General features: G+C 43.8%; 1 protein-coding gene across 1 annotated transcript in view; it reads left to right on the forward strand.

The window, feature by feature from the left end:
- Positions 1 to 15,627, forward strand: part of ADAMTSL3 (ADAMTS like 3) — a 366,454-nt gene that overhangs the window by 249,063 nt on the left and 101,764 nt on the right. The window contains exon 8 of the mRNA XM_033920055.1: positions 8,041 to 8,115. Coding sequence (XP_033775946.1) covers positions 8,041 to 8,115 — 75 coding nt within the window. The remainder of the gene's footprint in view (positions 1 to 8,040; positions 8,116 to 15,627) is intronic.

A 15,627-nucleotide genomic window follows, 5' to 3' on the forward strand; every position in this document is an offset into this window, starting at 1 on the left:
ACTCTAGCAGATAAAAGTGGGCGGTTTGTTGAAGACCAAAAGAGTTCCCAGTCAATGTCAGAAAGCGGAGTGATGAGTATATTATCCCAGTGTTTCATAGAATGGTATGAAAAAGTGAAGAAATGATCTCTCAGAATATTATAAAAAAAAAAAAAAAGATATAGCTTTTCCTTTTGCTAGAGACCATAAAGGCCAATGGCAGATAGTATTTTTGGAAGACATTAAGTCATATCGTATGTGCACAGAAGACAGCACTTCAATGAGTGAGATCCACTGTGAATAAGCAGAAGAAGGCAACATATATGTGGAACAAAGTATATCAAAAGGAATTGACGTAGTGAGAGTAGACAGTTGATGAGCAAACCATATACCTGCCATGCTTTTTTGAACTTCGTCACCGTTTTCCTCTCCACCACCTCTCTCGGGAGCGCATTCCAGGCATCCATCACCCTGTCCGTAAAGAAGAAGTTCCTTACATTGCTCTTGAGTCTACCACCCCTCAACCTCAAATTATGTCCTCTGGTTTTACTATTTTCCTTTCTCTGGAATGAATCTGTAAGCTGCCTAGATTTATACTTAAGTGGGATATAAGAAATGTTTAAATCAATGAAAATATTATAAAAATAAATTTCACTAATGTCCTGCTAGAGGTTAGCATTTGATATGCAACATATAATTTAGATCAGGGATCTCAAAGTCCCTCCTCGAGGGCCGCGGTCCAGTCGGATTTTCAGGATTTCCCCAATGAATATGCATTGAAAGCAGTGCATGCAAATAGATCTCATGCATATTCATTGGGGAAATCCTGAAAACCTGACTGGATTGTGGCCCTCAAGGAGGGACTTTGAGACCCCTGATTTAGATCTATTTTATGAAGCCTATCTTTAGTTTGTCATATTGGCCATCCAGTAAAATTAGGAGCGACTTTCTAAAATTAACATCTTGAGAAAAATTCTGTAAAGATGGAGCTAACATTTATATACTAATTACACACACAAATGAGCAGAATATCAGTTTCTATATATGTGTGTGTGTCCACATGAGTATGTAAATGCTAAAAATCCAGTAAGTGCTATTTTGTAAGTGCCTGTTACATAGATTGTATTTGATAGTTGACTGTATACACAGGTGGAGTCTGGTTGGAGAATAGGCAGGACTCACATTTATATATACAACTAGCTGATTACCCGGCTTTGCCCGGATATGTAGGATAGACTGTATTCAGTGATTATGCCTGGTAAAATGAGAAGTATTTGACAATTACGTTTACTTTCAAATTCCCTTGGGTTTTGGGTTACATTCACTTGAGGATTAACATCACACACATTTTCAGTTTAGGCTTCACCACACCATACCTGCACTTCCTTATATACTGTTAAATGACTGTGTGACATCATTCCCCAAGCTTCACACAAGCAGCTTCACAAAGCAGCTCCATCTATATATATAAAATTTCTATATAAAACACGTCGCCCCATTCCCACCCGCACAATATTTTTTCCCAGATAGTAAGTGATATGTATACCAAGCCCAGCAAAGAGGCACCTCCGTGGAAATGTTGAGGCAGCCACGACCAACGACAACCAAGCCAGCTCCCAGATCCTGAGGCCCACCAGCAGCCGACCAACCAGAGCTCGCTCTGCCGATTCTGATGCACCGGGACTTCCCTGGCCTACACACAGCCTCCAGAGCACCCAGGCATTGCTGGCTCCACAAAATACAGCCCAGCACTAGGAGTGGAGGAGACGCTGGACCTCTCCCCTCTCCCCCAAGTCCTCGCCCACCTCCCGTAATGGTTAACAAACCCAAAAATGCCTCCGAGGTACAGAGACTCTGTGCCTCGGAGGCTATGATTCTTATAACCCTCACTGTGCTGGTGTTGAATATGCTGGCGCCATAATAACCCTAGGCTCCTCCCCAGTGCTGCAGATCTCTAAGTTATCATATCACAGGGCAGTCAGAGACACTTGCCTGGAAGCGGCTATAGCTCAATAAGTAAAAGCCTTGTGCTTTTCTTCCAGAGGTCATAAGTTCAGCTCCTCCAGCACATATTTTAATTGTGCCATTCTACCTTGCAGGTGCACTTTGATGATCTCACAATGAGGTCACCATTGTGCAGCTGCAAACTCCCATTTGCAATGAAGTAGAAGCCATGCTAAGGTCTGTATCTGGTTTTTTCTGTTTTTAAGGTTTTGCAAATGAAGTTATTTATGCAATCTATATATTTTTGTCATGTGCTTTATTTACTGAATCCACCTGTTTTAAGAATTGACCTCATTGGCGCAATCTTTAGTGAGAAAAAAAGGGTAGCTTTTTAGCAAGAAACATAAAGCTGTATTTTTTCATGTGCTGTGCTTCAGTTAAGGGATCTTTTCCTCTAATTAGCAAATAGCATTGCTGTTTGCCCAGAAAAATAGAAGGTTTTGCTTTCAATATCTTTGTATTGATGTGCCCTGTTTATGTGGTGGCTTATTAAATGTATTTTGAGCTCGGGCCGCTGCTATTTAATATATTTATAAATGATCTAGAAACAGGGACGAAGTGTGAGATAATAAAATTCATGGACGACACCAAATTATTTAGTGGAGCTCGGACTAAAGAGGACTGTGAAGAATTGCAAAGGGACTTGAACAAACTAGGGGAATGGGCGACGAGATGGCAGATGAAGTTCAACATTGAGAAATGTAAAGTATTACATGTGGGAAGCAGAAACCCGAGGTACAGCTATACGATGGGAGGGAAGTTATTGAAGGAGAGTACCCAAGAAAGGGACTTGGGGGTAATGGTGGACATGACAATGAAGCCGACGGCAAATGAGCAGTGGACGCTAAGAGAGCAAATAGAATGCTAGCTATAATCAAGAAGGGTATTACTACCAGAACGAAAGAAGTTATCCTTCCGTTGTATCGGGCGATGGTGCGTCCGCATCTAGAGTACTATGTCCAATATTGGCCGCCGTACCTTAAGAAGGATATGGCGTTACTCGAGAGGGTTCAGAGGAGAGCGACACATCTGATAAAAGGTTTGGAAAACCTTTCATACGCTGAGAGATTGGAGAAACTGGGACTCTTTTCCCTGGAGAAGAGGAGACTTAGAGGGGATATGATAGACACTTACAAGATCATGAAGGGCATAGAGAGAGTAGAGAGGGACAGATTCTTCAAACTTTCAAAACATAAAAGAACAAGAGGGCATTCGGAAAAGTTGAAAGGGGACAGATTCAAAACGAATGCTAGGAAGTTCTTCTTTACCCAACATGTGGTGGACACCTGGAATGCGCTTCCAGAGGGCGTGATAGGACAGAGTACGGTACTGGGGTTCAAGAAGGGATTGGACAATTTCCTGCTGGAAAGGGGGATAGAGGGATATAGATAGAGGATTACTGCACAGGTCCTGGACCTGTTGGGCTGCCGCGTGAGCGGACTGCTGGGCACAATGGACCTCAGGTCTGACCCAGCAGAGGCATTGCTTATGTTCTTAAAAATAAAACCCCAGAGAGCTATTTAGCAGATCGCATTAAGGACATCCAAACTGTGCCTAAGTTCTGTCCATAGAACTCGGGTCTATCTGAAGCCTAAACTATGCTCAAAAGTAGACTTCCTTACAGTGCCTATAAGACCAAGTATTACAATTGCTATGCAGCTTGCTAGCTCACTCTGTAGCACACTGGTTAAACCTATACCTTCTCTCCTAATGTTGCTGGTTCGAATCCCAGTCACTCTGTCTGATGGAAGAGAAATAAATAAAAGCATTAAACAGATCAAACTCCTAGTACACTTCTCCCTTCGTATTCGCGGTTTCAGCAATTGCAGTTTTGATTATTCACGGTTTTTAGCTTGTGGACTCCTCCCCCCTAATTACATCAGCTTGCATAGAGAAATCTCTGATTCCAAGCGTTTACAGAGAAAATCACTGATTTCCGGCACTTTCTTCACCGTGTTTTGCCTCTCCTTCAGGAACAGGCCAGGTCTCCCACCATGTTATTCACAGTTTCACTATATTCACGACGGATTTTAATAGAAAACAGCGAATAACATATAAAAAAGTTATTCATGGTTTTTCTGTATTCGCGGGTCTGTTAATCCCCTATCACAGCGAATACGGAGGGAGAAGTGTATTACAATTATAATGACAAACAGCATAAAATTGCTATTCTAATAATATCATAATAAAAATATTATAACATTAAGGACATTGGACGGCTAAATCTCACCTAAAACCTGATTCTCTAAAGGACGCCTAAAAAGTTTGATGCCTAAACGGTACTGAACTCTGCTGAGCACGATTCTAGAAACGCATTTTGCAGAATTAGGGCCTTGGTGCCTTCAAAATTTGTTACTCTGGATACTTGCCTGCTTTCCTTCAGCCTAAATCTAGGCCTGGCTTCTTCCCACTACTTCAGTCTGAAGCTCCGTATCCCCTTTCTTGCCTTTTCTGCCTAGGCTTGAAGAGATGACTCGGTAAGTAGCTGGTTGCAAAACTTATGCAGATTGTACAGTGGGCAGGAGTCAGGAGGGATCTCCATAAAAACAGCACTACGTACCTCTCATCTCTTTCCAGCATTAGGATATTGTCAGCCTCCCATGGCCTGAACAGTAAAAGTCTTGCAGTGAGCTCAGGTCTCCTGTGGATCAAAGTGTTGCTTTACTGCCAGACCTTCTTCACCGGCTGCAAACGTGTTTTTAATCAGTGCTGAGCAAGGTGATTGGTTGGTCCTTTCAAATTTTTTCATCTTTTAAGGAGGAATAGGAGGAAGCCCATAAATTGCCATGAAGTGTCCATGCTCTATAAATAATTCCGTGACTTATTTTAGGCTTAGTAAGGACAGTGAGATATGTGCAATGAGCATATGCGTGAACGGGGTGGAATCCTTCATATTTTCATGAGTTTGGAACCCTCATGCGATGACTCAGAGTCAAAAGACACTTGTAGCTTGAAGAAAGCTTGGTGAGTTATGTGCTCTGCATTTTCCGGTAAATTTCAGTGCCTGTCCTGTAAATTATGTGTAACAGAAAGAAATGTTGGAACCATTAATACGAATAACTAACGCCAGAAAGACTTTACAGAAACGGTCATTGCTTTTGTACTTTGCAAGTGCCAGGGCCTCAAGACCCTCTCCTAGTCTTCACCTAGGAGGAAGTATCTTCTACATTGTTGGCATTGTTATATTCTCGATTCCCAAATATGAAAGGATTCCACCTTGCTTTGTTCAATCACATTGGTTGCCAATTTCTGCTAGGATAACGTGTAAGCTCTGTGTATTGGTTTTTAATATTTTACAAGGCCTATCTCCTCCTTATTTGCTGGATTTAGTTTCCTTAATGATTGGTAGACAGGGCCATATACAACAAAATCAATTCTGTTTCTCTATAGATGCCTAAAGTTAGGTGCTAGGATGACGCATTCTAAGCATGAACTCGGTAGCAGCAATTGTGTGCACAGTTGCCATTATCGAATGCTAGTGTAAGCCCACGGTTGCACGTCTAAGTTTAGGTGCGTGTAGGTACGCTAGCTCAGTGGCTGGTGTGAAATGTTCACGCCTAACTGTAGATGTGTAACTAATAGTATTCTATAACTCGCGTGCAAAAAAATGTTGACCACACAACTGACACACTCATGCCCTCTCCCTGTACCATGTAATTTGGTGCGAATTTGCGCCAATTAAAACTAGTTATACTCAATAATTGGTCCCTAAAAATATAGAACTGGAAAAGAAAATATAAAAGACTATTTACTTTGTTCACAGCTGCCTAATGAATACAATTCATGCAGTGGCGTAGTGAGGGTGAGGGGTGCCCAGGGTGGAGATGCCCCTTCCCCATCCTCCTCTCCACCCCCTGCCGCACATGCGCTCCCCTTCCCTTGTACCTCTGGTTGTTCATCGCCACGAGTAGAGGTGAAAAGAAGGGGGGTGCGTGCATGGTGAGGGGAAGAGTGAGAAGATATAGAGGGGACTGCAGTGGAGGGGGGTGCTGGTGCCCCCACCAACATGGCATCCAAGGAGGACTGTCCCCCCCCCTTTATTATAGGCTAGATTCACTAAGCAAACCGATCATGTACCGAACGGTTTGCGACCCAATTTCCCTCTTCCCCGATTCACTAACCTCTGTCTCGATCATCCTCCGATCCGCGCATGCAAATGAGGGGGGAACGGCATTCAAATGTAGGCAGGCAGCGATTCACTAACCAAAAACTGCAACACCGACTGGGCTAGCCGATCAGCAAACAAGCGACTGCTGGGGACCAGTCGTTCACTGCTTTCCAACTGCATCTCCTGCTCTCTGCCCCGACTTTCCTGCTGTCTGTGCTGACTTTCCAGCTCTCTCCTCCTGCCCTGCAACTGCCGTGACTCTCATGCTCTCTCTGCCCTGAGCGCTGCACTCCTTCTGCTGCGACTCTCCTGCGCTCTCTGCCCCCAGCACTGCCATGCTTCTGCCGTGACTCTCCTGCGCTCTCTGCCCCCGACTCTCCTGCTCTCTCTTCCCTGAGCACTGCACTGCTTCTGCTGCACTGTTTCTGCCCCCGACTCTCCTGTGCTCTCTGCCCCCAGAGCTGCCCTGCTTCTGCCGTGACTCTCCTGCGCTCTCTACCCCCAGCGCTGCCCTGCTTCTGCCACTACTCTCCTGTGCTCTCTGCCTCCAACTCTCCTCTCTCTGCTCCCCAGCGCTGCCCTGATTCTGCCCCGGTCTTCCCACGCAGTGTGAGCCCATGGTTTTAACCTGCGGGTTTAAAGCGGGTTAAAACCACGGGCTCGCAAAAGTTAAAAAAAGTAAAGTAAAAAAGAAAAGTTGCGGCTCTTTAAGCTTACGTAGACCATCTACAGATGGTCTGCGCATGCGTGGAGATCGCTACCTAGCGATCCATGTCGTCGGATGAGGGTGTGCCTCCGATCACCACCATTTGCATGAAGATGGTCGGTGAATCGGTCGGCCTGCCTCCAGTCGCTCACGGATCTCCAGGTTAGTGAATCTAGGCCTATGCCACTGAATTCATGTGCTGTCAATACTTGCACCGAGGCATTGTTCCAGTTTATCTGATCTAAGCCTGGGTAAGCCTTTCATGGTCTGGCATGTATATTCATGTGTGGTCTGCCGTATTGACTGATAGAAGTGTGCTGATTGAATGGATTAAAGTGCCATCTGGCCTAGTTTTACGTCCTAGAGTCCTGGCTGTGACCTGAAACCATTCCAAAAGTACCCAAGAGTATCCGGCCCTAATGCTCACTGGGGCTACACACAGTAGCAGATTTTCCTATAAGATTATTCTATTGCAGGGGTTCTTAGCCGCTTGGGGGTGCAGGAACTTGCTAGATAGAGTGAAGGAAGTTATTAGGACACTAAAACTGTGTACTAGTGTAATTTTAGAGACAGGTTAGCAGCTCCTAGTGGCTAACAATGACCTATATAGTTGTCATTAGTCACCAGTGGGCATGTGTTTAGGAAGGACATGTGAGGGTTTCATTGATCAGTTAAAGAGGGGTTTGTATGCTAATGCCTTTGAAGTTGTAAACGTCTGTATCATATGTCCCCCTATCCCTCCTTTTCATAGATACACATATTCAGATCTTCAAGTCTCTCCTTGTAGGTCTTTAGCTGCAAAACTTGTGTCGTCTTTTTATGTCCTTAGCAAGACACGGCCTCCAAAACTGAAAACGGTGCTTCAAACGGGGCCTCAGCAACGACTTATACGCAGAACAACATCAACAAAAAAAGCACAGTGGACCTCAAGATAGTAGGGGCCTGACACTGAAAACAAATTTTTTTTTCTCTAGGGCGGTTTATCAAATTTTAAGAAACCTGAAACCTGAACTGTACTATATTTGGAATTCCCTGGACGCCATGTGGTAATAAATCATTATTTTGTGATCGCAAAGGCTTCTAAACTTAGCTCAACAGTGTGTTTACAAGGTGGAAGAATGGTGTTAATGGAACTGGTTACATTTTTTCCAGGGACAACTTTTTATATACAGTATATTTTTAATACTGTGTTGTCAGATTAAGTTCTTAAATACTGTTTTGTTTTATTTTTTCCCGTACATAGGGGAAGAAACTGTGATTGCAGTGCCACATGGGAGCCGAAGTGTGAGAATCACAGTGAAAGGACCAGCACACGTTTGTAAGAACCACTTTTAAAGATTGTTTGGGTGGTGGGTCATTCTAGCATTTCTGGGACCTGGAAACATAACCACAATAACATTCAAAATATAATAGCCTGAAATCATAATATTGTCATTTCTTTCTTTGGAGACAATGATATATGCTTTTTGAAAATGCTTATCTTGTGATCCCAAACTATTGCTTTTTGAACTCATTATGGACTAGCCTAATCACAGACTGAGATGCATTATATACAAGCTGAGCCATTTTTAGCTTTTCCTTACAGAGCTGCCAAGTTACTCAGTTCCAAGAGGGAGCCCATGAAGGTGTGTGTGGTATAAGTTAGAGTTTCCTTAAGGACACTCCCTCACTGAGTTTGAAACTGAGCTACCTTAAGGCAGGGTAAAGCTTACTTAACCTACAGAGACAGGAGGTGGGGCTCAGGGAAAAAGGAAGTTAAAAACCCTAGAATGGAACAGAACAAGGAGGATTCTTCCAGAGTGTTCTAGCTTAGCTGCAATACCTGAGGGGAGTTCAGGGAAGAGGAATGGCTCTAGCTCAGATTTTTGCACCCTGTGTTGTGAAGAAACCTGCAAGTCTACACCTCCAGGGATTGTTCATGAGTTAACTGAAACCTGTCAAGGTAGGCCAATTATCCCTTGGCTGTTTGAACTGTGACTGTGCTTGAAGAGACTTTACTAGAAATACCAAACCTGTGAGGAAACAGGGCTGGCTGTTTTCCTTTGTGTATGGTTTGACTTTCTTTTACCTGTAAACTGTGTGCGCCGTAGTTTGCAAGGCCTTGCAGCCAGCTGCTAATCCATGCTACCACAGAGCTCTTGGTGTAACAGGAAGAAAAAATAATACAGGGGAGAGGCAGGAGGAAAATGCTAGGAGCCGCTCAGAGGCTGGGTCCATGCACAGAGCCTGTGAACTGCAGGGAGATCATAGAGATCTGTAGAAGGAAGTTTTGGGGAAGCTGCACATAGCAGTTCTATCATTAAGAGCATGAGGACCATTACTGTGAGCTACAGGAGAGCAGAGAGCTTAAGAAAGCGCATGGAATTGGTGAGGAAATAGTTTGTAGCTGCTGGGTGAGGGTTTCCATGCCAGCTCTGGAGTTTGTGTGTATGTGGAAGGAGTACATGTAATGAGAAGGCTGTGAAAGACATTTCTAAATTAAGTTTGGAGTTATATTTCAAAGGAAAATTAATAAGAACTTTTAAAGTGTGTGTCAGAATCTAAACTGGATTTTTGTGACGCCCATTTCTAAAACGGAAGTTTTAAGTACTGGGAAACTAGAGAGTGTTTAGTCCCTTCACTGTGTAAGGCCACAAATTCAACTCGGGGCTCCTTTTACAAAGGTGCGCTAGGGCCTTAACGCACAGAATAGCGCACTCTAGCCACTACCGCCTCCTCTTGAGCAGGCAGTAGTTTTTTGGGTAGTGTGCGTTATAGTGCGCACTAATCCGGTGCATGCATTAAAAAAGCTAGCGTACCTTTGCAGAGCGCCGAGCTCCAGGAATGTCATTTTCGGGTTTTACATCGGGGATATGTCTCTCAGCAGCGGGCTTTTTATTTCGGATGTGCTCCTACGGCTATTTGTCTGAAATGTCACCAGGTTGCAAATTCTTTGGCTCATGGGGTGTGGGTGTGTGCATCTATTTCTGCCTTTTGGATGGAGGTCCGATGTTATTTGGAATCTTTGGTGGGTTATCGGCTCCCCTCATCGGTGGAAGGGACTATCTTTTTGGCGGAGGGCTATTTGGGCGGCCTTTCTGCTCATTCGTAAGGGTTATATTGTGGGAATGAAATGTATTCTTGCTCATTGGCTTCAGGACTCCCCGCCCACCATCTGGTATTGGCGCAATAGATTGCATCTTTTAATGGTCTGGGAGTCCATGTCCGCTCGGTTTTCTGGATCTCGGAGCAAGCTTTTTCTGTCCGTTTGGGCTTCTTATTTGGATACTTTGCCCCCTATGATAAAGAGCCAGGTGGTCAATCGCTTGCGGAAGCCAGTTGTCCCCGTATTGCCAGTGGGTTGAGGGCGGGGGTTTGGGGGTGGGGGGTGTTGGGTTGGGGGGTTGTTTCTAGTTCAGTTTTGGAGGGCTCCAGGCTATCTGAGTACAGGCCTGGACTCTCACTATTATCTGGGATTTCTAGTTGGGTGCTACCATGCTATCCCGTACTGAGGCATGGTACTGTGACCATAATTGTGTTCTCTTGGTTCTGTGTATATCATTTATGTTGGTGCATAAAAGAAAGTTTATATAAGCTTATGGGATGGCAGGGCAGATTGATGGAGGGGCGGGGAGAGATTTAGGGGGTTTTTCGATGTGATGCGTTTTCTGTTAAGTGAATTAAGGAAATTATTTGAACTGTATCTGTTTCAGTGACTACTATTCTATATTTGTATTCAATAAAAATTGTTAAAGTAAAAAAAAAAAAAAAGCTAGCGTACCTTTATAAAAGGAGCCCTCATATTGTCTAATATTATTGGTGTTTAAGGCAAATGTTTTGTATTTAATTTAGTGTTCCTCTGTTTTTGAGTTTTTGGTATTTTTGCTGGCCTGCAGTCTTTCCTAGTTGCAGGTCTACTGAGACCTTTTCCAGTATACACTGTTGTGTGAAGTTTGGAGAATCTGAAACTATTTATGGGGGACTGAATGTTCTTTTGAGAATTGAGGGTCTGGATCCTTGGGGAGTGATCTATTGTCCTGGGATTCTAGGAACTTCTGTGGTGCAGAGCTGTTTTCAGTCAGTATTTCTGACTGAAAACAGCACTATCAGGCTCTGTGTGTGGAAGCTGTGAAACTGTAAGGTAATTACTGAGGAGTTTTGTTATTTCTGAATCAAAGATACTTGGATATTCGGATAAACTGAGGACACTCAGATATTATATGAATGTGTATGTTGAAATTCTGTGAGCTGATTTAATATCGGAAACTTTTTTATTTTTTTTTTTGGGGGGGGGGGAAGTCCCAGGAGGGTCAGATTTGGGAGAAAATAATTATCTGTGCTCTTACATATGTAGTGAGAAATACATGGCCTTACTCTAAGAAGACATTGACTTTAGCCTGCATTCATCCAGGGAGGTTAGGATTTTGCTTCCTTTGATTTCTTTACAGATAGGACAGTAGCAAGCATCTGGATCTTCAGAGGAGCTGTTGGTTACAGACAGATGATAGGATAACAACTCAGTGGTACCCAACATAAGAAAGCATCAATACCAGTGAAAACAGGTTTATTTTGAGTATTTTTCTGTACACTCAGATATTCACTTTTTGTATTTTCTTGAACTTTGGGACTGAGAAATTCTCTGGTTTTAAGAGTCACCTAGTCAAATATTTATCTGTGGTTTTAGATATTCTAGAACAAAGTTGGTATTAAGCTGAAAGGCATGACATGTTTGTTTGAAGTTTGAATATTATCACTAACTATAATGGCGTTATCATCACATATGAATAATAAATTAGCTTTAAGAGCCTTGACATTCCACAGTCCATACAAGACTGACTGCTCAGAAGCCTTTCACTGGATGAATGTATGTATTCAAGTGGAAAAAAATTTCAGTCTGGTACTCTCCTAATGACATAACCTCAATATGTGCTGTCCTATGATAGTTTTATAGTATCTATACCAATTATTGTCTTGGGCTTTAAAAATCTATCAGAGTACACCTCAGTGCATTGTTGGCATACCATGCTCCATCTGACAACCTTCTAATATTACAATCACAGCTAGTTGTAGGCTTGATGAAAGGCCTGTCTTGTACAGAAGCGTCTTGTACCTTGGGGCCTGAATTTACTCCTTAGCTGTTGAAGAATTCTTTTGAACCTCTAGATAGAACATTTCCCATATTCCTAACTTAGAAAGTTGTCTTGCTAGTAGCTATCACTTCAGCTAGGAGAGTTAGTGAACTTCTAGCATTGGTAATGTACAAGCCATCTATCTAATCTCATCCTCACAGTGTTGTCCTAGACACTTCCCAAGTTTTTATCTAAAGCTGTTACGCTCTTCCACCTGAATGAAGAAATTATAATGTCAACCTTCTGTCCAAAGTCTTATTTAAATGCTTGAAAGAAGGCCCTTCATACTCTGATTGGGCTGTCACTTATTATTTGAAACAATTGCTTCATTGAGATAGTCAACTCAAGTATTCATTTCATTCAGTGCAAATAGGACTGGTAGGCCAGTGGCAAAGAAACAAACAAAACCCTAGCAAACCTCTCCTTTCAATTCTCCTATGAACAAGTATAATGCCTCTGTCATCATGTGACCAGGCCAAGCAGTTATTACCCATTACATATCTCCACTCCCCAGGTGTTTTCTTCCCAGGTTATTGTTAAAACACAACATAAACATACAGGGTTAAACACACACATATTCATTTTTCTAAAATCCATGATCAGGTCTTCCCAGCTCCTCCTGGTCATTCTCCAGATTCTCCCTGTACTCCGTAGTCCTCCCTGGACTCTGTCTTCTCCAGGCCTTCTTCTAAGCCCTTCCTTCAACCCTCCATTGGTAGCTTCCGGTGCCATTTACTGCTCACTGCCGGTTGCCACCATCCCAGCCGGTCCCTCTGCCAGATGCTCCTTAGGTCTCTGGCCCATGCTCCCAGGGTCTACCAGGCTGCTTCCTGGGGAGTCTTCTACCAGTTTTCAGTGCCATCACTGGTCTCTCCGCTAGTCTCACTGCCGATAAGCTGCCAGACCTTCTCAGCTTTGGACTCCTCCAGCTCTTCCAGCTGTCTCTTGTGGGGCCAATGCCAGTCCCTTACTCCCTGGTCTCTTGGGTCCCCACCACCTGGATTCTTCTTCTTCACCAGTCCCACCACCAGTCATCAAGCCTGAGCCTCTCACTGAACTCCACATTCTACCGGGCCTTCTGGATACTCTTCCAGCTCTTTTATGCTGGTGTATAGGTCCCCGTGGACCTTCCCACCACCGGGCTTTCCACTGCTACACCAGTCCCCCCTGTCAGGACTGGTCAGCCTGGCCATTCTTCCCAGCTGCACCAAGCCCCCTATCAGCACCAGTCACAGTGGCCTTAAGAGCTTACAGGGAGTTAGGCCAGAGGCCAGTATTCCTCTTCCAAAGGGTTGCCCATCTCCTAAAGGAGCTCCTGCCTTTTCCAGTTCTCAGCCTTGGAACTGTCCTTTTCAGCACTACAGCTTACAAAGGGTGAGTTGACTGCTCCCAGCAGCACTTTCAGCTCTTATGCAAATTAGTTAGGCTCTCTCAATGAGCTCCAGTGCACAGGCTCAGGGAACTTTACCCTGTCATAGCCTCTCAGTTCCAAACCTTCAGATTAGAGCTATTGAAGCCACAGTAGCTCTCCTGAAGTCTGCCTGGTTGAACACTATCAGCAAGGCAACTATCTGGTCCTCTTCTAATACTTTCACTGCACATTTTTGTTCAGACCAATCTTCTGCAATGAACATTGCCTTCAGTCAAGCATCACTTGTCAATCTGTCCTGATGACTAATGACACTCATACATGACTGTGTGAGCTGTTCCATGGGTTAAAACAGTGGTTCTCAAATGGAGTGCTCCTTTCCCTCCCCCTCCCCCCTCTTCCCATCCCCATACCTCTGTAATGTTCCTGGTGGGAGCAGCAACCTCAACCCTCTAGGAAGTGATGTAAGAGGAAGAGCCGACGCTGGTGCAAGCAGCAGGTTAGGGTTGCTACTCGCACTGGGAACGTTAGAGGTACAGGGGAAAGGAGGGGGGCAGGGAAGGAGTCGGATAGGGGGAGGAGGTGAAGAGGGTGGAGGAGGGGGACCACCACCCCAGGCGCCTTTCATCCTCACTACGCCACTAGTGTCATGAACCAAAAAAGTTTGAGAACTACTGGGCGAAGACAATTCAATGCTGAGCAGCTCTGAGCTTGAGAGTCACCCACTTGTGTCCTATTTCAATCCTGCTTGCCAATGGAAAAAGCAATGTGGGATTGATAAGACCCACAGTCCCTCCCACTTCCCTAAGAGTTGCCTCATTGCTTTGTGAGCCTAGTAGGACAATCAAGCCATTGTGACATCACTGATGAGGCTGGCTCTTAGTCATTGGTAGAATGAGGCATTATGATGTCACAATGCCAGCTTTGGTTATCAGAGGCTGAAACTTATCCCACTATTTATTTGTTTAATTTTCTATACTGTTCTCCCAGGGGAGCTCAGAACAGTTTACATGAATTTATTCAGGTACGCAAGCATTTTGCCTGTCTGTCCTGCTGGGTTTACAGTCTATTCTATCTAATCTCCAATAGCTGATTTGCTGAGGAGACTTTTGCTCGTGGGAAGGGCTGTGCATGCCCAGAACTTTATATTACAAGTATGAGCTTTTGGGGAGCAATTTTGATTGGATGTTACTTTTGTGTCTCCTTATTCCTGCTTTCAGTGGAAAACACCTGTTACAAGTGAGCGACTTGCCTTATGGGACCTGCATTTAATTGCTTTTGGAATGGACGAGCCAGAAAGTCTTCCTTTTTGAACTGGATAACTTGGCAGCTCTGTCTTCTCTGTGTGTGTGTGGGCTTTTAGCTCTGATTTATCTAGTTAAGAAACCTAAAGATATAACTGTATCCAACTTGTAAAGCAATCCTATGGCCTGAAAACTCCATGGCAGCACTGGCCACAAAGTGGACATCCAGGTCTGGTTTCTGATCCTGGCTCATACTTTTTAGGTCATTTGAGGCTGGGACTCTTATGTTCACATTCCTTAGGATGGTGGGCAGAGAGGAGGAATGCATTAGGGAAGGGGGAGGTATTATAGCAGTCATTCAACAGTGACATCTACTGGCCAAACTGAAAAGCGCACATGTTACGGCTTCAGGGCTTTACTTACCGTAATGTCAACAGACTACTTGTGGCAGGCTTGTTTAGAATTCATCAAGAGAGCTGGGAAAGGTGCTTGAAACTAATTCAAGGGTGCTAATTATTATTTTGTTTAGAGACTCTTTCCTAATTTAAAGCAAGATAATGAAATCAAGTAGTGCATTTTTCCCTGAGATTGCCTTAATGATATTTTCATGCTAGAAATATTAATTGCAATGATATTTGCCTTTGGTGTGATGAGGAGGAAATGGCCTTTGATTGCCATAGGAAATGTAAACCCAGTGACATATTGTTTCCTAACTGTACATCTGGTTTGAAGCCGGCCAATGCATTGTGTATTTAATAGGCAAACAAAGTCATCAGAGTGTTAGCACAAAGTCTGAAACACTTACAGTGTACATTTTGGTGCTGAGAGAACATTTAATGTAAACCTTGGCCACAACTATGAAATGTTTAATGAGTGCATGAAAGAAATTATCCTTCCTCCTATAAAAAATACTTCATAGTCCTCTTAACATAAATCATGTCACTTGTAAAAGAAACTTGTATAAGCATTTAATGGAGCAACACTTCTGTTCCAGAGATGCCAAGTTACCCAGATCAAGGCTGGAGATTTTGGGACAGTCCTGGAATTCAGACCACCCCACCCTACTGTATGAAGGGACTTGCAATACTGATTTCAACGGGCAGGGTCAG

This window comes from Geotrypetes seraphini, chromosome 14 (genome assembly GCF_902459505.1).
Source record: "Geotrypetes seraphini chromosome 14, aGeoSer1.1, whole genome shotgun sequence".
NCBI classification, from domain to species: Eukaryota; Metazoa; Chordata; class Amphibia; order Gymnophiona; family Dermophiidae; genus Geotrypetes; species Geotrypetes seraphini.